The 24,695-nt window shown below is 37.6% G+C and overlaps 1 protein-coding gene across 1 annotated transcript in view; it reads right to left on the bottom strand.

Moving 5' to 3' along the window:
• Positions 1-24,695, bottom strand: part of ush2a (Usher syndrome 2A (autosomal recessive, mild)) — a gene marked incomplete at both ends in the record, with an annotated part of 211,764 nt that overhangs the window by 80,569 nt on the left and 106,500 nt on the right. Inside the window, 6 exons of the mRNA XM_081394329.1 lie at positions 1,356-1,503; positions 12,984-13,172; positions 19,261-19,408; positions 20,394-20,545; positions 22,837-22,984; positions 23,795-23,957. Of these exons, the coding sequence (XP_081250455.1) occupies positions 1,356-1,503; positions 12,984-13,172; positions 19,261-19,408; positions 20,394-20,545; positions 22,837-22,984; positions 23,795-23,957 (948 nt within the window). The remainder of the gene's footprint in view (positions 1-1,355; positions 1,504-12,983; positions 13,173-19,260; positions 19,409-20,393; positions 20,546-22,836; positions 22,985-23,794; positions 23,958-24,695) is intronic.

Raw genomic sequence — 24,695 nt, 5'->3', positions numbered from 1 at the left:
TAGAGGGGTTTGCATTCTGGAATCTTCATTTTCTTTGACTTTCATTGACATATTTCCTATTGCAATAGAAAATTTGTGCAGGACATATCACAGTCTCTTACGCTCACCAAGGCTGCATCCATTTGATAAAAAATACTGGAAAATATTGTGAAATTATATTACAATTTATAATAACTGTTTTCTATTTTAATATATTTTAAAATGTACATTTTCCCCATGATGGCAAAGCTGAATTTTCAGCATCATTATTCCACATGATCTTTCAGAAATTATTCGAACGCTGATTTGCTGCTGCTCAAGGAACATTTCTTATTATTATCAGTGTTGAAAACTATTGTGTTGCTTAATATTTTTATAGAAACCGTGATCTATGATTTTTGTCAGCATTCTTTGATGAACACAAAGTTCAAAAGAAATATTTTGTAACATTATAAATGTCTTTAATGTCACTGTTGACCAATTTAATGGGTCCTTGATAAATAAAAGTTTAATAATAAAAAATATTTCATACTTTATTCCCATTCTAGAGGGCATCTGATTTATAAAAAAAAAAAAAAAAAAAAAAAACGCTGTATAAGCAATATTTAGCCTGTTTTCTCCATAAAGACTGCAATTCCAATACTGACTTAATAGGTCCTTTAAAATGCTTAAAATATATTTTCCAATGATTAGTTAGCAAATAAAAATCAAACGTAATCTTAGGATTGAATGTGCGCATCAACTTCTATGGTTAGAATATGTCATAATTCTGGAGAAAATACAAGCTGATATTTTTATTGAAATGAAATGAAAATAGATATAGTCACGCTGCATTAAATAGCTTACAAGTCTTGCTGATTGGAACAAATCTTTGCTGGTTTTAAAGAAGCGTCAACTTCCACAGAGCTTCACGATCAAATTTACCATGGAGTATAATAAATAAATCACATGAACAATGAAATACATTTCAAAAGAATCCCAGGAAATGAGGGTGATATATAATACATGCGCCTAGTCATTTATTTATTACAACAGATTGAGAATTCCCCTATTTCTGATTAAATTGCAATTTGTTGTCAGGGAGCATGTAATGCATATATATTAGATAAAACATTTGTTTCTTTCTTTTTTTCATAAGGACAGCCCTGGTCTAGGCCTATTATTTGATATTCCTGTACATCTGCTCTACAACAAACTAACTGCTGCTTTCTTCTCTTTCGATCAAATGTATCCTGCATGTCTCCAGATCCACCGTCTTAGATCATTTTGTATTTTTAGCACAGAATGTACTATTGTTCACTGATGATTGCACTAGTGTAGAAAAGTAAATGTGTACACAGTAAAAGGTCTTGATTGCTTTGTTGAGCTGAGCTTACTGGTGAAGTTGTGGGTAAGCTGAAGTTCTCATCTGGAGCCGATAGCGCAGGGGTCCGGGAGCGTTGTGGCGCACTGGAGCAGCCCAGGACACCTGCAGCGAGGTGGGGGTGGCAGCTGCCAGCCTGGGGGGCAGAAGGCCATCTGGAGCTGTATGTGGAGAGGATGCAGAGGTGAAGTGGAGCAGAGAAAAGACCTGCACGGTGCAGCATATGCTGAAGAACATGGGTAGAAACACTGCTGGGAATGGGAGCGTTTTAGGGGTGAGCTTAATGTATATATACTACAACACATGCTGGACAACAAACACTCGCAATGGGACACACTGTGTTTATGGAGGACCTAATGTACACCCTGAGGGGTTCTATGAAAGGGTTTTAAAGGGAAAAAATGGTTTTCAATTAGTTGCCGACATTATATTTTAGCTATGTTACAAATACATTAGATTTATTTGAACTTGTGGTTTAATCATCAAAAGTTAAAACATAAAATATCAAAAAAGCATCAATATTACTGATATAGAAACACAATTTTCAATGACTCATAGATGTCAACATACACTACCGTTCAAAAGATCCAGAAAATATATATATTTCCCCCGAGAAAAATACGGAGCAACACAAAGTGCTTTCAACATTGAAAAATAAGAAATGTTTCTTGAGCACCAAATTATCATATTAGAATTATTTCTGTTAATTAAGTGCAAGACTGGAGTAATGGCTGCTGATAATTTGTCATGTCTGTTTAGGTTTTGTTTATGTTCGTGTCTTTTATTTTGTAATTTAGTTTTGTCATGTGATTCCCTGTTCCCCTCATGTTATCCTGTCTTGTGCTTCCCCGGTCATGTGTCTTGTTTTCATTCCCTTGATTCATGTGTCATGTTCTGATTGGTTCATTGTTCTAATATCGTGCTAGCAGTCTTGCCATTTCATTGGTTTATATTCATTAGTTCCGTGCTAGCAGTCTTGCCATTTCATTGGTTTATATTCATTAGTTCCATCTTGTCATTGGTTGGTTTGGTCATGTGTTCCCCATAGTTTTGTTTCGAATGCGCATGCGTCGCGTCTGAGCGCGTTGTTGTCTTTGGAGCTCCATCGATTGATTTATAATTCTTGATTTCTCTTTAAACTCACTTACAACGAACATTTTCTACTTTTCCTCACCTCATAGTTATAACGCGGATTGTTGAGCAGACGCGTCTCAAGCCTTGTGATCCAACGCTGGATACTCTTATAGGTTACGTCCGTGGATCACGGCTGAACGCGTCTTCTCCGCACTCATTTAAGTTACAAACAAACATTTTTTTTTGCCTATCGTGCGTCTACTCTACACCCGTACCACTGAAAAGACGGATTATATCCAAGACTTAAGCCATAAATTAGTATTAATATTGATAGCACCACTGGTAGCGTCGTTGCTAACTTAACTTACTGTCCATCTGTTAAAATGGCGAATATATCAAATGTAAGTAGTCTACCTTTTGGTGCAGGTGAGGACACATTTGAGCTGCACGCGGTGCAGTCTGAGCTGGAAGCTGTTGAGAAACAGATCCACGACCTTTTAGTAAGAAAAGCCGAGCTGATAGACCGGCGTTTGGCTCTCGAAACATCACGTGCCGAGGCACACAAATCAGAGATTAATGTTACTAACCCGCTGACTCCGACCTCGTCTACTCCGTGCGTTCCTCAACATCGGTCCCGAACGTCGAGGTCGCGATCAGCCATGGTCTCGTTCACTCCGGCTCCAACATGCCATCACGAAGCCTGGATTTTTCCGCAGCGGAAGTCGCGAGTCAGGTCTAGACCAAGAAAACTCTCTCCGACCCTCCCGGTTTTCGAGATATCCACACAAAACCGCTTCTCCCCTCTTCGCGAAACAGAACGCGATGCTGTGATCATCGGCGATTCCATCGTTCGACACGTACACGTTACGTTAAATAAAAGTAAGGTGCATAGTCACTGCTTTCCTGGTGCTCGTGTTTCTGAAATCGCTGCTCACGTTCCCGAGATTCTGAAGGAGCGCGTCGGAACCGTTGTCCTGCACGCGGGAGGGGCCGACATCAGACTGCGCCAAACGGAGGTTTTGAAGAAAGACTTCAGGAATCTGATCGATACGGTACGCAGCACATCGCCTGATATAACGATTATTGTGTCAGGACCGCTTCCCACGTATCGACTAGGTCATGAAAAGTTTAGTAGATTATTTGCGCTTAATGAATGGTTAATGTCATGGTGCAATGAGCAGAAACTTCTCTTTGTAAATAATTGGAATCTGTTTTGGGAGCGTCCTAGGCTTTACCGTGCTGATGGCTTACACCCAAGCAGATTCGGATCGGATCTTCTGTCAGATAACATCTCCAAAATGTTAAATACCTTTTGACTAGTAAACAAAAGTCCAAATCATAGTCTCTGCTGCACCAATTTAACTGATATAAATAGTGTAGAACATTGCATAGAAACTGTGTCTATTCCTCGTTTAGTGAGATCAAATCATAAATCTACTGCAGGATCTAGAAAAAATCTAATTGTTATTAAACCAGAAAATGTTGCTATTGGTAATCAAAAACAATTTTTAAAGCTAGGTCTTCTAAACATTAGATCACTCACACCTAAGGCAGTTATTGTAAATGAAATAGTCACAGATAATAGCTTCGATGTACTTTGCCTTACTGAAACCTGGCTTAAACCAAATGATTATTTTGGTTTAAATGAGTCTACTCCAGCAGGATACTCCTATAAGCACGAGCCCCGTCTGAATGGTCGTGGCGGCGGTGTTGCAACAATCTATAGAGATTTTCTCAATGTTACTCAGAAAACGGGTTATAAGTTTATTTCATTTGAAGTACTTGTACTAAATGTTACGCTCTTAGATGTTCGAAAAACATCCCTATTATCTCTAGCCTTGGCTACCGTATATAGACCGCCTGGGCCTTACGCTGATTTCCTAAAAGAGTTTGCAGATTTTCTCTCAGACCTATTAGTTAATTTCGATAAAGCATTAATTGTTGGAGACTTTAATATCCATGTAGATAATCAAAATGATGCATTAGGGGCTGCGTTTACAGATTTATTAAACTCCTTTGGGGTCAAGCAAAACATTACCGGACCGACTCATCGATTTAATCATACACTCGATTTAATTATATCACATGGAACCGATCCAACCGATATAGATATCATTCCACAAAGTGACGATGTCACTGACCATTACATGGTAACTTGCATATTACGTACTCCTGTAATATATCATGCTGCGCCGCGTTATCGATTAGGCAGAACAATCCTTCCATCCACCAAAGATAATTTTTCAAACAGCTTATCGGATCTGTCTCAGCTGCTCAGTGAACCCAAACAAACAGATGAACTTGAGGAATTAACTAGCACTATGAGCACCATTCTCTCTGGATCATTGGATATTGTTGCGCCCATTAGATTAAAAAAGGTCAGAGAGAAAAGTAAAGCACCATGGTACAACAATACTACGCGTGTTCTAAAGAGAGAAACCCGTAATTTAGAGCGTAAATGGAAACAAACCAACTTAGAGGTCTTTAGAATCGCATGGAAAGACAGTATGTCACGTTATAAAAAGGCCCTAAAAGCGGCCAGGGCTGAGCATCTACGCAAACTAATAGAAAACAACCATAACAATCCTAAGTTCTTATTTAACACCGTGGCGAGACTAACAAATAAACAGATGTCTCCTGAACAAAGTATTCCATTACAGTTTAGTAGTAATGATTTCATGAAGTTCTTCACTGAGAAAATAGAAAACATCAGAACCACAATTGTAAACGTTCAATCCTCAATCGCGCCTTATAATTCAGCCTCAATTATCACGCCGCAAGAACAATTACAGTGCTTCACAACTATAGAACAAAAAGAGTTAAATAAACTTTTTACTTCATCTAAAACAACAACATGTTTATTAGATCCCATACCAACTAAACTATTGAAAGAAGTGTTACCTGTAGTGGAAGAGCCTCTCCTCAATATTATTAACTCGTCTTTATCTTTAGGTTATGTTCCAAAAACATTTAAACTGGCAGTTATAAAACCTCTCATTAAGAAACCACAATTAGATCCGAATAATCTAGTAAATTATAGACCCATTTCAAATCTACCTTTTATGTCTAAAATACTAGAAAAAGTTGTGTCCGCTCAACTGGGCTCTTTCTTACAAGAAAATGACACCTATGAAAAGTTTCAGTCTGGATTCAGGCCGCATCATAGCACTGAAACTGCGCTCGTTAAAATCACAAATGATTTACTTTTAGCTTCTGACCAAGGCTGTATCTCAATATTAGTTTTACTTGATCTTAGTGCTGCGTTCGATACTATAGATCATACAATACTCTTAGATCGACTACAAAATTATACTGGTGTTCAAGGACAAGCATTAAGCTGGTTTAGATCGTATTTATCTGACCGCTACCATTTTGTTTATTTAAATGGAGAAAAATCTATCATAACTCCAGTAAACTATGGAGTGCCGCAGGGATCTGTGTTAGGCCCTCTATTATTCTCAATATATATGCTACCACTTGGAAATATTATAAGGAAACATGGAATTAGTTTCCATTGTTATGCTGATGACACTCAAATCTATATTTCATCACGGCCAGATGAAAACGCTAAATTATCCAAATTGACAGAGTGTGTTAAAGATATAAAAGATTGGATGACGCATAATTTTCTTTTATTAAATCCAGACAAGACAGAGGTACTACTTATCGGTTCAAAAAACCACCCACAAAACCTCTCACAATACAACTTTAACATAGTAGGATGTCCTGTTACTTCATCCTCTACAGTAAAAGACCTGGGTGTTATATTAGACTGCAACCTGTCTTTTGAAAATCATATTTCATATGTTACAAGAACAGCCTTTTTCCACCTTAGAAACATTGCTAAGCTACGTAATATGCTATCAGTTTCTGACGCAGAAAAGTTAGTTCATGCATTCATGACCTCGAGACTAGATTACTGTAATGCGTTATTAGCCGGTTGTCCTGCATCCTCAATAAACAAGCTACAGTTAGTCCAAAATGCCGCCGCTAGAGTTCTAACTAGATCAAGAAAATATGATCATATAACACCGATTTTATCATCCCTACATTGGTTACCTATAAAGTCCCGTATTAATTACAAGGTATTGCTACTGACTTATAAAGCCCTAAACGGCTTAGCTCCAGTCTATTTAACGGATCTTCTATCGCCCTATAATCCATCGCGCTCTTTAAGGTCACTAAATTCGAGGCTTTTGGTCATACCTAGGATATCTAGGTCCACCAAAGGAGGGAAAGCATTTTCACATTTAGCACCAAAACTCTGGAATAGTCTTCCGGATACTGTTCGTTGCTCAGACTCGCTCTCCCAGTTTAAAACTAGATTAAAGACGCATCTCTTCAGCCAGGCATTCATATAATACTTTTAATTCTACAGTTAAATCCGACCTCTAGTTCATAAACGCCAGAGGAGAACTGGCCCCCGACTGAGCCCGGGTTCTCCCAAGGTTTTTTTTTCTCCATTAGGTCACCTGATGGAGTTTTTCGGTTCCTTGCCACTGTTGCCTTTGGCTTGCTCAGTTGGGGATATTTGGGGATATTTAATTTAATTAATCAATCAACGATACTATTGATCAGCATTACCGAACGTAGACGTTCCACTAGAAACAAACATTGATGTATTGTTCTAATTTATTACTGTGAAGCTGCTTTGATACAACCTGTGTTGTGAAAAGCGCTATATAAATAAACTTGACTTGACTTGACTTGACTATTTAGCCCTCAGGTTAAGCTTTTCAAGTCATGGTCTTGTCTTGTTTTGTTTAGTTTGTATTTAATAAACTGCACTTGGGTTTGTACGACTCACCTCCAGTGGATAACCACTTTTACAGGTTTGGAATGACATGAGGGCGAGTAATTAACAACATAATTGACCTTTTAAATTGTAATAATATTTCACAAAATAACAGTTTTTACCATATTTTGGTCAAATTAATGCAGCCCTGGAAGCATAAGAATCTTTTTTTTTTTTTTTTTTTTTACATTTTAAAAATCTAACTAACCCCAAATGTTTGAATGGTAATGTATGGGTTGCTGAAAGAAAGGCCAATGTATTTTTATAAAGACTGTGTTTAATTTATTTTTTTAAATCTGAAATTTATATACATTCTTTTCAGATAGTACAAGTATATACAGTGCATTCCATATAGAGAGAGAGAGAGAGAGAGAGAGACAGACAGACAGACAAAGAGAGTGGATAGAGAATTCCTCTGTTTTTAAAGAGAGCGAGTCAAGAGACGGGCGGAGAATGTGAATGGCACTTGTCTAATGGTGCGGTCAGCTCTCTGCGCCTCTGATTTACAAGGACTTCCTGGCCCCTTCTGAGCCTCCTCGCCTCGCTTCTAGCCCAACGCACCATCAACCCTGTGGATAATACTGCGGCTTCTATTTACTGCGAGAGTCATCCGTCCTCAACACAATCTCTGTGGCCAGGGCACTTACACACATATTCAAATAACATCTGTGAGTTTCACAATATTAATACTTTACATCAAGAATTAATACCATATTTTTCTATATTTGACGAAACCCTTGATTGAAAAAATGTCGATCAAATGTAATTTAATTAATAATATAATATAATATAATATAATATAATATAATATAATATAATATAATATAATATTTTACAATAAACAAATAAAATACAAAAATGATACAAATAAATGTATAATAATAAATATTTTTTGACCAAAGTGTAACTGGATTTCAACATAGATCTCATGATTTGCAAATGTCTTATATTATCCACAAGTCATTGAGACTATATTACAAAATTGCCTGGAAGCACATGAAAACATCTCAGCCATCACAAAAGAAAACAACTTGATTCTGGGTCTTGTCTCAGTGCTTAGGGAGGACTCCAGGCAAAAATCATCTATTCTGAGGAGCAATCTAGTCAGAATCAGCCTCAATAATACAGCACTCCAATGCTTCAAGTGAAGTCCTTTCCCTAAGTGAAGTCTCATTCTCAATCAACCCTCCTCTTGTCCAGCAACAAGAACTCAATAACTGTTGATTACTTAAGTCATTTTGGCCACACTGAAATAGAATCGCCTTGATGGAATACAAATTAGAATTGAATACGCCCGCAATGGCCAAAGCTAAAACAAACAAACAAACAAAGGGGTTATGAGGGTGAGACTAAATTCCTGGTTCCGTGGTCTCTGGTGTACAGAGAACGAACTAAATGAGATCAACTCATTGACATTAAAGCAAGAAAAAAAGATGTTAATACTTTGATTGATGAGCGATGGAACTGCCAATTATGTCAATAAAGAGTATGGATATGCCAAGCTGCTGTGGGACTTTCAAATGCTTGACGTACCCATGCGTCATTTAGGAGGACAGGGTGACAGCCTGATTGAATGGAGAAGGTAGAGACAATGCGGATGTCTGAACCAAACCCTACATAGGCTTGCATGTGAGAGCGGGGACGTGGCTCGTGCTCAGCGGGGGTCAGATCATCACTCAAATCAGAGGTCCAAAATTAGTTTTACTGCCAAGCTGCAATTTTCATAATGTCCATGTGCTAGTATTAGGCAAGAAAAAGCTCGACAGAGGGATGCTGCTGCTCTGAGAAGAGTGGATAGGGCTTTGCTAGATGGACTTGGGGATGAAAGCCATTTCACTCTTTTCCTCCATCTGCCTTTGCTGCTATGGCTTTTGGGCAGAAATAAACAGTGCAAAGCCCAGCCAACCAGTCATAAACATAATGATGATGATGAGCATATGGACAGGTCTGGACCATGTCCCTACAGATTGCCGCAGCTCAGAGATGCCAATACTACTTTACATAGTTTGGACCTGAAAACCAACACACACACACATAGTCTAAAAGAGCACCGATGATGACTGAATTTATCAAGAGACCACCAACTGCACACAAATATTCGATAAAAGGAGACAAAAGTCATATTTGTTACAGTATGTTCTACCTCATAACATGATATATGTAAGAAGCATACTTCTGCATTAAAAAAGGCTTTCTGTAGATTCAGAAATGGTATTATAGGGCTAGATGTTACAATACAAAAGGCCTATCTGCACTGTCAAGGTCCTTGCTGGCATGGTGTAGGACTAGTCTACGAAAAACAATGGCACAATAAGGATATCAACTTTAAATTGCGATTATCAAATCAAAGGCTGTGAATTAAAGAAGTATATAATCCGTTGCGCTGCATTTTAGAGTGAAGAGTGGCACTGTGTTCATAGAGTCTTTGTTCTTTGCGTCTGAATGTCTCAGCAGTGGCAATATGGGACATTTTCATATGAAATGAAAATGTAGCACTGTAAATAAGTGTATAAATCAACAAAAAGCACAACAGTGGCAGATCAAAGCTGAAAATGCCATGGTTACGTATCGTTACTCATTTCTACGTGGGCACAGAAAAAATTCTTGGAAAAAAAGGTTTCATACAGTGTATGCTTGCGTATGCCCTCGACTACTGTACCAAAAAATACAGGCGTTAACCTGTATGTTCTGCACACTGAGGAATAAACAATGTGTTCAAAGCATTTGATTTCTTCCCTAAAGTTTGTATAGAGAGAAAAGAGAGAGACAGTGCTTCTCTTCTAACGAGAGTAAGACACCTATTGACAAAAGAGTTAATTCCTCACAGCCTTATTTCATCAAACAGTCGGCATGAAGCTTCCTTTGTTTCACCTCCCTCCTTCCTCAGGTATATCAAAAGTGTCACTAATCATTTTAAACTATGCACTTTTATGTTTCGTCTGTATCCTAAGCCTTCTACTCCGTCTGTTCTTTGATATAACAAGGACAGTTTGAGACAAGGCTTCAGTTCAGCTCAGACAAACCAAAAGATCTACTGAAAGAAGTGGAGGGAAAAGTGTGGTATTTAAAATTTATACTTATGTCTTTGTGTTGAACTTGAACAATTTCGCAGAACTTTAACTTGGGTGTGCTGACGTTTTTTTAACGGGGCCGTCTGAGAGCGATTGGTCTGTATTTAAAGGCTGGGCATTAACATGGAGTGGCGTTTACAGGTCAGCTTCATCATCTGAGAACATGCAAGGCCATGTCCCATTCCACCGAATCAATCCTCAATCCATACGCACTCCTCTGGGAATGAGCGCTCCGTTCACCTCCGTGAGAGATGAGACAATGGCAGAGCTCTAGGGTTTCAAACGCTGATGTTTGTTCATGAAACGTGTCCAAGCAACTTCATTTTCTTTTCCCTACAGGAAAATGATTCTCCTTTCAGGTACAGACAGAATAATAATTGTCATAGAACGTTTAAGCAAAGCAGGTTATCAGGCCGAAAGGCATTTCTCGCCAGTCTTTTTGATCAGGAAATGTGTGTGTTTCTGTGGATTCACGGGTCCTGGCTAGGGAATTTGCAGCTGTCTGGCCAAAACATAAGGGTCACATTACTTTTACATACGAGACAAACGAGATACAAGTTAATGTCCGACGATCCCTCAGCTAAAACAGGTATAGGAGTGGTGGAGTAGCAAGAGCTTTAACTGAAATTCAGGAAGCTTAATATAATATAATATAATATAATATAATATAATATAATATAATATAATATAATATAATATAATATAATATAATATAATATAATATAATATAATATAATATAATATAATATAATATAATATAATATAATATAATATAATATAATATAATGTTCCAACAGCTACAGTGATCGTCCGATGATCCCTCAGCTAAAACAGGCATGAGAGTGGTAGGGTAACGAGGGAAAGATCTGAAATAGAATTCAGGAAGCTATTAATTATTATACAATTATTTATTTAATTATTTTTAACATTTATTTTATAGGGGAAAATCAGTCAATAGGATGAAACCTTTATCACTTTGCGCCTAGTTATGACACGGGGTAAGAGTGTAAAGGAGTAAGAGGGAGAGAAACAAGAAAGTGATTCAAACATGAAATGTTTGCACTGAATATCCACTCTCATCTAAAGAAACACGTGTCCATTGACCCCCTCTTTTCTAACCATTCCTTCTCACTGAACACAATGGGGGTTGGGAAGGCAGAAATCACTAAATTGTCTTTTTTTATCTCCTCCATGGTAATTTACCTTTCCCTTAAACACATATAACCCAGTGCATGTCACATGCCTCCCAACAGCCATTCTCTGTATAAATCAGCTTAATAAGTTCTCACATCATTAAGTAAAAGGAAGGATGGACCAAGGCCTATTTAACCAATGAGTTGTTACCTTTCATTTGCCTGAGAAGGTCGTAAAAAAGAACATTCTGGAGCCATAAGAGTCATAATTAAAATCAACAACAATTTAACAGTGGGAAAGTGTGGCTCCTTAGTGTGGCAATAAACTTATAGTGGCTACTCTTGTGTGCATACGCTCTTATCTGCCATTGCCATAGACAGGAAATGACATGTCTTTAGATCACCAGCAGCGGGCATTGTTCTCTGTCAGCCAGCAGATGTCCAATGTCTCCCTGCCGGCCCCGTACAAAGCCGCGTTACGGGGCCCAGTAGATTCAGCCTGATCAAACAGCTCGCTCTCTGCCTGTGTGGAGGCATGTGATTAAACATTAGTGCAGAGAGCCTGTAGCTCTGCGTCAAACATGAACCAGGGCTGAAGTTTACAGACTGTCTGTTAATGAAGAACATGACAATATTATGGAAACATAGTGTTTTTATGCTCTATGCCTTCAAAATTGCATATGCGAAAATACTCATTTTACTGATGAAGATATGTTTTGGAAGGAAAAATTCAATATCAGCTGATTGCATCATTTTGGTTTGTGTACAAAATCCCAGCGAGTTACCGCATATTGATTTACAACTAACTGCACTAATCATTTTCTTGTCAGCTTTCTGGCAGATGTTGACGTTTCAGCCAGTGGTGTTTATGAGATTTCTGAGGATCATTTAGATTCCATAACTTCCAACCGACTCCTATTTCATATTTCATCTAATAATTTCATTTTTTTTTTCACCTATGAAAAAAAGAAAAGAGACAAGGTGCAACACTTGCCACACATATGGCACATACTGTATGCTACAGATATGCTGAGCCGTGATGCTCTTACAAGTGAGACAGTTTCAAGTCTGGCCTGCAACATGTCCTGATCCCACTTCCGCTTTCTCTAAGTATTTTTCGCCGTGTCAGTCTCTACTATTATTATTCAATAAAAGCACCACAAATAAATAAAATAATTAACCAAAAATGATCAATTAAATTAAAATAATTAATCGTTAAATAATTAATTAAATAAATAAACAAACAAAATGTTCCTGATGAAATTTATACTTTGAATATTAGTAATACAAGTAACTTTGGATAAAAGTATCTGCAAAATAATCTAAAATAATATTTGAATAAAAAATAAATGAATAAAAAAAATCCTAACATGTCAAAAAAGAAATTTCTTAGATTTTGTGTTTGGAACCAGTGGTTTCTACAGTAACAATCCTTTATGGATAAGTAAAGTTCCAAACTTTAAATTAAGGGTACATATAATCAACGTGTGGCACGTGTCAATTCACCTAGTCTGTGTATAACAAATGTAAATGTTGCTCTATTACAGAAAGCTGTGTTTGGTACTGACCTCCTGGTGGGAGAGAGACGCTGGTGGGAGAGCTCTCTACACAGCCCTGACTGTTGCAGGCCTTCACCAGCACAGTGTAATTAGAATACGGCAGAAGTCCTCCTATGGAAACCCACTGGCCTTCTTTACCAGTGCTGAGCAGCTCTCTCGTCTCTGTCTCTGGTGTTTCGAAACTGCTGAAGTTCTGACCTGGAACACACAGAGACACAATTTAACATCCACAAAGCCCCATCAAAGGATCAGAGCCACGCTGACCTGTGGACAACTTCAGGAACTTGGATGATGATCACTTCGCCAATAAGCTCCTAAATACAGATCCAATTTTCTTGGATCATTGACAGCGAGGTGTCAACATGATACATGGGTATTTTGGTTCACAGATCAAACTTATGTTATAAATTAGAGGACTGTTAATATAAAAAAAAAAAAAATACTTTTAAGCACACTGACCCTTTTTAAACAGAGGATGCTGGACAGTCTGCACTTTGTGTGTGTGTGTGGGTGTGTGCATGTGTGTGTGTGTGTGTGAACCGCAGTGCCCTGCTGACACAGGGAAGCCCAGGCTTTGGCTGTCTGGGTCTTAATCCAGAAATGGGGATTGATTGCTCTGCCAGCTCAGACATTGATTCAACACACAGGAAGCCGGATCCACAGAGAAAAAAAATAAAAAAATAGCGGCAAAAATAGAAATACAATTTTATAAATAATGGCAGAAAAAAACCTGTGAGTGAGCATATTGTCAATCTGGTAAAAGCCTTATAAAGAGCTGTATTAAAAATTGGAAACAAAGAAAATCCATTAAAAATAACCGAGATGCCCACATACTTAGCTGTAATAAGCATTATCGAAATAAAACGCAATGAAAGGATTCTAAAATTTCCCCAAGAGAAATGTGTTTGCCCTTTCAAATTCACAACCCAAATAAGACTACGAGTCACACACACACATCTTAAAGGTAAAGTGTGTAACTTTTCTTTAAACATCTTTCGCTTATTCTACTTAATCTGCAGAGACAACTATGTAAGTCAAATGCTAGTTGATTTCCCTGGACCTAGTATAGATTTACCTGTACATACCTAGTATAAACACTGTCTCTCTGAAGCGAAACATTGCTTTGACAACAGCAACACTGGCTGAACTAATGGCATGAGTTTGGGCTGGTGCTATCTACTTGTTTGGTGAATAGCAAATGGGGTGTGGGTAAACTGTTTAAAAAGAGTCATTGATTTTGCATTTATGTTTGGTGACATCATTGGCAAATTACACATTTCACATGGGGAATGAAGGAAATTAAATGGAAATCCACCCAGTCTACTTTCTAAATGCATGTTTTTAGGGTTAGGGTTTAAATAAAAATATAATACCTTAAGATTCAGATCTGCCTACATCCAATCAACAACCGATGAACAGAATCAAGCCCTTGTCTCACATTTTTTTTTTCAATAACCCGTTTCACTTGTACGTCACAATTCGGAAGAAAATAGGTTGCTCCCGCCATTTCATCACAACTTTAACAATAGTACATACTAAAAAAGGCACCACAATTTCAACCTACCATTACAGAATTACCATTACATAAATTTAAACACATCTCTTCAACACTCCCACCCATTGGCTGCAATGTGTTCAGTCAGACCAATGCATGTGTGCACATTAACCAAGAGGTCAAGAGCCAAGCCTCCAAGTCCCCAGCCACCACCACTTACTGTAATGCAATCGACCGCAGGATATACGGCCCTGCTTGCAAATTAAAAGGGAATTAATTCCCCCAAGTTCTCACCTCTCCTCTGGACCAGATAGACTTCTACCTTCACGGGAAGAGGAAGAAGTGAGGCGTGTGTGTAAGTCCATAACCTCCACCCTTTCCCCATCTAAAGGCTTCTAAATGCAGCATCATAAAGAAATCAATAGGCATGAAGTACCCCAATGACTGGAAGCCACAAATGTATCTCTCCTCCATTGCTTCTGTCTTTAGCTGACGTTTTAAATTACTGTGCAAACGAAAGAAGAAAAAAACACACCCAGAACTTGTAAAAATGACTTGTTTAAGCAAAAATAAACAAGCAAAATGAATTTATCTGAGCTCTATGCCCTCAAAGAATCATTCTCTTTCATCTACAACTAGCTCAGCCTTTATTTAGTCAAATCTTATAATTGCTTCCAATTTACCTATTCTGCTTTTGGCGGTTTATAAAACGAATTGCCGCAACAGCATCAGTCTCATTTTTAAGAGTTTTTTTCCCCCTTTCTCAACTGGGAGTAAGAAAAATGCAGCCAACACACACTCTATTTCCAAGAAGAGATAAATGGTAGGTTTTGGAGACTAAAGAATATATAACGGTTAAAAAGTCACTTTTTCCCTGAAGCTCTACATAAATCACAGGAGTAGTCAATATTTAATAATGCTAGCCTCGGTCCACAGTCCCTTGATCACCCCTGTCATGTGTAATAGCCCCCACTCCGATTTTTTTGACATAAAAGCTTGGCTTTACTGCAATACTAACATGTAGAGGGGTCATTACTGATCGACATTTCCCTTAATCTGTGATAGCCAGCCACCCGCCGATAAATTCTCTAGCAATCCACTGGGAGAAATCGCTTAAACTCTTTCTCTCCTGGCACAAAAGACAGAGAGAGAGAGAGACGCCTGTGGATCTGACCCTGCTAGCTTGGTGTGAACAATCCCTCCCTCTCGAATTGCACACTCCACAATAATACAAAAATAAACAGTGCTGAACCCTCTGGAGCCAATGATATAATCAAAGAAGCCAAGAAAAAGCATAAAAATACTACTTCACACTTCTTCATCTCCATCAGAGGTAGCATTGTAAAAACAGCAACAACAAATGCGCACGAATTGCGTGGCACAGCAAAGGGAAAACAGGAGTTTGGTTGGAAGAGTCCACTGGCGGTGATCTCACTCTCTCAAATCAATCCCCCTGCACATCATAATCTTGCTCTCTCTGCTCAGAAGAATACTTCAAAGCTCTTGCTCTATGAGAGGGGGGACGTGGCTGCCTTTGTGAGAGGTCACTTCCATCTGCTTGTACTAGGAGATTACAATCTTGAGTCCGTAAGCTGCTCGTCCTGCTTGTCAGATTGCTACTTTTAAGTCTGGTCGGCGTTTGCTGGGCTGCACACTACCTCAGATTGGCCTGCAAGCCGAGGATCCATAGCAAACTGCTGGTATATTAAGTTTCAGAGTCAGCAGTATACTACTCAATGACACAACGGAAGAAAACAACGGCTGAATGGCAATGGTAACTTATTTATGTGAGCAACAGAAGTGCATTGACATTTATTAATCTATTCATTTAGCAGATCCTTTTATCCAAAGCAACTTACAAATGAGGATTACAAAAGCGATTCATCATAAAGAGGCAAAAAACAGACATAGTTTAGAATAGTTCAAGCTAGAAGAGGGAGAGATTAAGGAATACTGAAATTATTATTTTAGTTTTTTTAAGCAGGATGCAGTTAAGTGCTGACAGAAGAGATGAGTTTTCAGCTGTTTCTTGAATATTGTCAGGGATTCGGCATTCCGGATAGGGTTGGGAAGATCATTCCACCAGCAAAGTGGAAAGTGATTTTGTGCCTCTCCGAGAAGGTACTTACCGACCTCAGGCTTCTGAAGGGGATGTAGACTCGTGAGAGCGGGTGGAGGTAGGAGGGCGAAGAGCCTGTGGCTGTTCTATGTGCAAGCATCAATGTCTTGAACTTGATGCAAGCCGTAAGTGGTAGCCAGTGCAAAGTAAACAAAGTAAGGCCTGTGTCCATCAAAGGGGAAATCTGATACATTACTTAAGTAATAATATACGGTTTCCCCAAATAGTAACATGTTTGACCAGGGACTGTATGAAGAGAAGAATTTCTGCCGAGAAATTTTACAGAAATGATTTTGATAAAAATTGCAGCTGTAAATGTAAAAACCACCTTTCTGTTAAAACAGCCAGTCATCTCTGAAATGACTGAAAAATTCAGGTTTAAGCTTGATTAGACTGTAAGAAGCGAACTTTATGTAACCATTGATGTCTGATTGTCTTGATGATTTGAAATATGTTATCAAAATGGATTTTTTTTAACATGTATGCCTATTTTCTATCTAGAAAACTGCTGCCCGGCAACGTTACCGAGATATCCACCATATGAAGTGTCTTGCCTTCATGTTGGAACTATTAATTTCCCAACACAAAGACTGAAAAACAACAAAATCATATGAGAACATCCAAAGCACAAGTCTTGATCTTTTCTAAGTTGAATGAAACTGAATCGTAGAAATAAACAAATTTAATTCAATAGAAAATATACTACTACTACTACTACTACTACTAATAAAATATTTTGCACACTACCTCAGATTAACTGCAAATTGAGAGTATCCACAGCAAACTGCTGATATATTAAGCTACATATTCAGCAGTATACAAGTCAATTGCACACAGAAAAAAACAACAACAGCTGAATGGCAAATCTCTGACAAATTTGATTCTTATTTATCCATTCAAGCAGCAGAAGTATATACACGGTAAGGCCTGAGTCCATCAAAGTGGCCGGCTGATTGCTTTGTAAGCGATCTCCCACAAATATTAACAATCAGGTGAGCTCAGCTTAATTATACGCTGACAGAGAAATATGGCAGTCTGTAAATCAACCTCTGTTTCTCTTTTGTTTTTTGTTATTACAAACAAGCACATTAAGGGTTATAATTTGCTGATCGTGGACGATTATGTTGTGTAAAAATGTCAATGTATTCATTTAGGTAGACTGGTGAAACACACATACTGTAATATGCACACGCAGGCCTGTTGGCAGGATTAAATGTGTAGAATCTGTAAGCTGTACAGATGAACTCTTGATTAATGGAGAGAGACAATCTATTCTATTGGCCTGGCAGACAAAAAGAAGTGCTGACACATAGAGGTGCAGGTCACTCTTTTCATCTGAGACTGGCTGGACTTTGACCAGGAATACACAGAGTTTTGGATGCCTACCAGAAGGATATGTGAAATAAAGAATGGGGGACACAGGGTTCAAAATTACACCCAATTCATGCACATACTGACAGTATATGAATGCAAATTGAATCTTGAAAATATATCAAAACAGCCCTATGGAGCAATAAATGGAAATGGTTTGGTTGCTCTTTTAAATATAAACTACCAATCAAAAGTTTAGATCGATTTTCTAATGTTGTTAAAAGAAGTCTCTTATGCTCCCCAAGGCAGCATTTACTTAATCAAAAAAGTTGTTTTAATATATATATATATATATATATATATATATATATATACACACACACATTCTAAAAGGTAATTTACTCCTGTCATGACAAATCAGAATTTTCAGCAGCCATTGCTCCTGTCTTCAGTGTCACATGATCTTTCAGAAAACATTCTAATATGCTGATTGGTGCTGAAGATGGATTCTTTGATGAAAAGAAAGAAAAAACAACAACAACAAAAAAAAAAGCAATTATTTGAAATAGATCTTAGTCTTAAGTAGTCTTTACGCTCACTTTTGCTCAATTAAATGCATCCTTGCAGAATAAAAATATTCATTTATTTCAAAAAAGAAAAAAATATCTTACTAAACCCAAACATTTAAACGGTAATGTATATCATATTTAATGAAAAGATTTGGAAATGTTGCAAGCTGGATTCGAACTTGTCACTTATGCACTAACCACTAGGCAACAGCCCCAATAAAGCTATATATGCAGTGGCATAGACAGTAAGAATGCATGTTTAGTACATACAGTACAATGTGAACCTAGCTGCTTCATGAACTTGACAGATTTACATAGAGAACGTGTGTTTGCACCTCACCCTCTCATTACAACAAGCGTTTATCCTCTAACCAGCATAAGGAAAGCTAAGGCGGAGATCAGGTTGGTGAGGAGTGGGAGATTCCTTTTGAACGTGCCATTACGCTTTTTTAACAAACCTGTCCGCTCTCATCTCGTGAAAAACGAGAGGAGAAGAGCGCATGATGAGAGCGGGTGTCCTCCCAAAGCCTCTTCCGGCCTGCGATAGCACCCGGCAGTCAGCCTGAGCAAAATGGAGGCCGACAACAATTCATTTAAGCCCATTACTGCGTAGGCAGGCTGTGCTAAGGTTCGCTGAACTTTCAACATTTTTGTTTGTAAACAAACAAAGGGAAAACAGTAGAAGTCAATATAAGGAGCAGAGGCAGCACGCAGGGAGGCAGTGTTGCGTTTACTCTGAGGAACTGAAGGAGGGAGTGAAGGTGTAAGGGGGAGCAGTTAAGTTTGATTTACCTGGCCCGGTGAAGAGGACTGTGTAGGTCAGGTTGCCGTTGGGCTTAGCTGGGGCATCCCACTTGGCTCGCACTGAATGTGGCGTCTCGCTGAGCACATACAGGGTCACCTGACCAACGGGAGGCATCTCTAAAGTCCTGCTTTCCACCTAGCAACAGAAAGAGAGAAAGTGACTGCATAAAACTAGGGCTAAGCATTTAGTTTTACTTAAAAATAACTTGTCTACATTAAAAAAAAAAAGTCATAATTTGTCTGAAATAATTTGGCTTTTCTACTGACATTACAATAGCAAAATATGCAAAACAAAACATAAAAAAATATGTATTAAGCAGGGATACATGAAACTGATCAAAAGTGACAGCAGACTTAAAATACAAAATAAATAAAAATAAATAAATAATAATAAATGTATTAAGGTTGATCACAAAATGGAATAAATTGCATAGTAAATATTAAAATAGAAAAGTTATTTTAAATTTGAATAGTATTTTACAATATTACTGTCTTTTTTGATTGATCAAATAAATGTAATATATTATATTGTATTATATTACGGTATATATAAATACATTTTTGATCAAATAAATGTGTGAGCAAAAAAGATTTCTTTCAAAAACATTTAAATAATCATACCGACCCCACACTTTAAAACTGTAGTGTAGGTTGAAGCAGCAATTCACATTGCCAGAACTAAAAAAAAAAAATGTATTAAACTCGCTTTAAATCCATATGTTAAGCATGTAACATTTAAGTGGTATTATTTTAATTTTAAAAACAGGGGGGAAAAATATAAATAAAAATTCACAGCCGGCATTTTCTCCACCATCTGTCCACTAAATGATCGGATACATCTTAGCCTGAAACCACAGCCGCTCAACCTCTCGCTGTTTGTTCCAACTTTTGCTGTGTCCGCAGAACTGGCCATTTGACTAAATATTGCACACATATTGGAAAAATGCCCAAATATAGCCCATCAAAGCAGTAACCAGCCCAGAGTGGCATTTATACCAAATGTCAAGCGTGAGCAGAAGGTGCTTTATTGAACAGAGTGAATCGATCACCTTTATGATGTTGAGCTGCCATCTGACACGCAGAGGAGGAATTAACATAATGTAAATGTGGTGGACTCTCACCAGGGGCCCCAGAGCGCAGCCCTGAGCCGTGCAGGCCTGCACACGGAAGCTGTGGAGGCTCCATGGGGACAGATCACCGACCTCAAAGCCCATCAGGGACGAATTCTGCACCAGCATGCCATCCATCCAAAGACCATAGCTGCTAATCACACCTTTGTGGAGGAAATTAATACACGTTTAGCATATGTGCGATAGCATACATGGGAATACAGGTTGTGCTCGACATGTAAACCTCTCATATAATTTCAAAAATGCGATAGATGTCCTAACAGTGCAAAAAATAACAACTACAGTCAATAATTCAAACACATATGTGACCCTGGATCACAAAACCAGTCACAAGTATCACGGGTATATTTGTGGCAATAGCCAACAATACATCGTATGGGTCAAAATGATTGATTTTTCTTTTATGCCAAAAATCATTAGGATATTAAGTAAAGATCATGTTCCATGAAGATATTTTGTAAATGTGCTACCGTAAATATATAAAACATTTATTTTTGTGAGTGAATGCAGCACAATCACGAACATAAATGGACAACTTTAAAGGCGTTTTTCTCAATGTTTAGATTTTTTTGCACCCTCAGATTCCAGATTTCAATAGTTGTATCTCGGCCAAATATTGTCCTATCCTAACAAACCATACATCAATGGAAAGCTTATTTATCAGCTTTCAGATGGTGTATAAATCTCAATTTCAAGAAATTGAACCATGTGACTGGTTGTGTGGTCCAGGGTCACAATTATTGTCTTTAAAGAAATGATCTAAACATCAGCCAAAATAAAATTAAATAATTTCATTAATGGCTGAAAATCAAGAAGAACTTGCGGCCTTCACTGTACTTCTGCAATGAAGGCTAAAATTGCCCCTCCATCACAAAGCTTTATTCCAGGGCACGTTTTAATACCCAAACACTGTTTGCTCCACTGATTTCCTCACATGCCCTGGTGTAAACTGGCCATTTTGTTTAAAGCCCTCTGTTAAAGCTGGCCATTAGGGAAAGAGTGCTGTAAAACATGTAAACACAGCCGTATACTGCTCCTGCTCTCTTTATAGCTGCTCACAGAACACACCCCTCAAGATGGACCGGTCAGTTAAAAGGAGGACAATTCAGCTTGGCCTACTGCACAAAGAAATAGATATAAACAAACACACTGGGCTTTTACTAACCCTGAAAATGCACAAATATTAAATAAATCAAATTTGCAATAGTTGTATAATGATACAATAAGTAGGTCTTGATGGATAATACATTAAATAATAAAATCTAATAAGCTATGTATTTTCTGTAATCATTGTAAAAAGAGATTTCATCCATACTTTTCAATTTGTGTATTTAATTCAGCGCAGATTCATTGTTTTGAATCGTGCAAATAATATCACTATATTTTGATTGTATTTTTTTATTTAAATGTTTTAATATTTTTTGTATTTAATGCTTATTAACATTTAGACAAGACTAAGTTATTTTTTTCAGTATTTAAAAATCTGAAAGACTTTGAACACTCCTGTAAAATTTATAATTTAACAGCAATATAATTTATAGTGTTCAATCAATTGTGCCCTGCTTAATCGTATCTTATTGAACGCTGTAATAACAAATACATTTATTTATTTATTTGGACAACTTATTGGACCAAAATTACAGTTTATATCTGCACATGATTAAGAGGTGGAATTAATCGTTTTCAAAACACAATAGCTGAAAACTATTTTCATATCAGATCATGTCGGAATATGTCAGAACATATGTTTTAACTGCCTTAACCCACCCCTCACTTCAAAAATCATATTGTAATGGATGAATCAATAGATTAATTAAATAATATATTAATAATAAATAATGTCGTCTTTCAAAATCCAAACAATAAAACAAAAATATTGTTTACTAAATGACTCCTACATGCGGACTTATTTAATAAATAAAAATCCTTCGATATTTTTTGTACCATGTAAAGTAATGCTTTTCTTTATATAAAGCAAAAATGATTTAGTCAGTTACTAAATACAATAGATTTTCACACACATGGTAATCAACGTTTCCTAAAATGCATAAAGAAATTAATTCTAGAAGCACTTTTCCTAATCTGCATCTGCTCTCAAACCCAAGGGCCGTAGCGTTGTCCCCCATCCGGTGCTCAGGCTGAGTGAATGAACCTGCTGCTGCGCCCCTGAAAGCCACTGCTAAAGCTGCAGTTCACAGCATCAGTCAAAAGGGAGCACTTTTCATCCACTTAAAACGCAGCACCCTCCTTTCCTCTGTCTCGCTCTCTCTCGCTCTACCACACTCTCCCAGTCGCACCGCCACACAAAGTGCTCCTCTTTTCCTGTCCCCTTCTCTATGTGCTAACCCATCATTAAACATGAAGCACCCTTAACTAAACGGCCATTTGGAATATGAATTCACCTTTGCCAGGCACTAGTTTTAACCCCACTCACCGTTGGGCTTGAGAGGGGGGGTCCAGGACACATTGAGGGAATGTGGGGAGAGTGACAGAATGTTGGGGGCAGGTACTTCCTCCGGTGAACTCTCTTCAGTGTGGGCCATGCTGGGGTCACTGAGGGTGCATCCACCTCCCGTGCACGCCTGCAGGTCAAAAGGTCATAAACAAACATGCCTCAAAATAATGCACAAAAAGTGCAATTTTTTACAAAAACATTTGGCTACTTATATAATGAAATAGAAGATTGTAGTACACTTAGCTCAATTTAGCACATTTTATCAAAGGAATTTTGAGATATTCCCTTAAATTCAAATTTTTTTTGAAAAAAGTCCACCTAGGCTTAATTAGTAAATACTACATAAATACATAATCAAAATGTATTTTAATATTGTCTGATAATTTAAATGATTATTTTAAATAAAAAAGGTTAAACAAAATAAAACATGAAAAACTCTGATCGGTATATGTTGTCTGATCCAAATCAGGGTAAATAATATAAAAAACAGGCAGTAAGAAAATTGTAATTCTGTATGGTGACGTTAACACATTTTACCATGTTCAAATTTAGAATTCCAAAAACAAAAATCAGCACAGAAAATCTATAAAAAAATTAAAACAAAATAAAAATAGCAGTTTCATCTGGGAAACTGGTGTATAAATAATACACAATTAAAATTAAAATTTAAATGATTACATTAAAAATAATATGAAATTAAAATAAAAATCTTAGAGAGGTACGATATGTTGTTAGATCCGAATCAGTGAGTAATGAAGGTTTCAAGTTTCAATTAGCACAATATTCAATATGACTTTTTAAAAAAGCCACATTAGCTTACATTCTAATAAATTTAAAGGGCAAAATGAAATGAAAGTCACAATGACATGATATTCAGCGTGTTGAGCCATTTTTTTGTCATTTGTGTGTGTGGTGAAACAGGTGAGCAGGAACGCACTGCTATCTGAAACAGGTAGGTGGATCCCGGGATGAGGTTCCGCACTGTGTAATCTTCAAAAAGCTCAGAGCTGTTATAGATGACGGCCAGCTCCTCTCCTAAGGCAGACTGGTACAGCGTGTAGAACTCCAGCAGGCCGTTCACCTCCATTGGAGCAGCCCACCTAAAGAACACCAGAGACAAAACACAGTCTGATATCCTGTCACATGACCCCTGTACTTCCCCTTGTGAGAGCTGTCTGGACGCCCAGCAGCAGCAGCGGCAGGTAAACCAGTGGACCACCCAGAACCCGGACAGAGTCTAATAAGCATGATCATGATAACTCTGTCCGAGGATGTGCGGACAAAAATAGGAAAGCCTGGTGGGTGAGCGTTTCACTCTGTAGCTTGACTTTCTCATTGCTAAATTTAGAACAGAGGGCACTGCTATCTACTGAGGGATCTGAAAGACAGAATCGCACAGGACGTCTGAGAAGAGAAATGAAAAACTCAAAGAGGAAGAGAGTGGCCATTTCATTTCTTCACCTTTGTGTGTATTTTCTTGTTCATTAAACACTTTTAGGCAATTTTATAGTTTTTGATTTTAAATGCATTAGTTTCATATGCATTTTCCGGTTTGGTGATTTTTGGAGTACGTTTTTAAACATCCTATCTGGTACAGGGTTTATTAATCAGCATTGCTAGCCCTGTGCTCAAGGTTGTGAAGATATTCTACAGTTCATTGTTTATTTCTACATAAATCTTAAAACTTTTTAATTAACAGTGGTTTACCAAACAAGATTCAAGGGTTGGCAGTATAAGACTGTTGTCTACTGACACCCACACTAAAAAATAAAGTAATTAAAAAAAAAGAGACCATTCATTTCTGGAAAAGTTGATTATGATCATTTTTTTGATGGAAT

The sequence above is a fragment of the Scardinius erythrophthalmus genome (assembly GCF_964197995.2).
Source record: "Scardinius erythrophthalmus genome assembly, chromosome: 19".
NCBI lineage: Eukaryota > Metazoa > Chordata > Actinopteri > Cypriniformes > Leuciscidae > Scardinius > Scardinius erythrophthalmus.
Note: the sequence above shows the minus strand (reverse complement) of the source record. Positions and strands in the feature narration are given on the sequence as shown.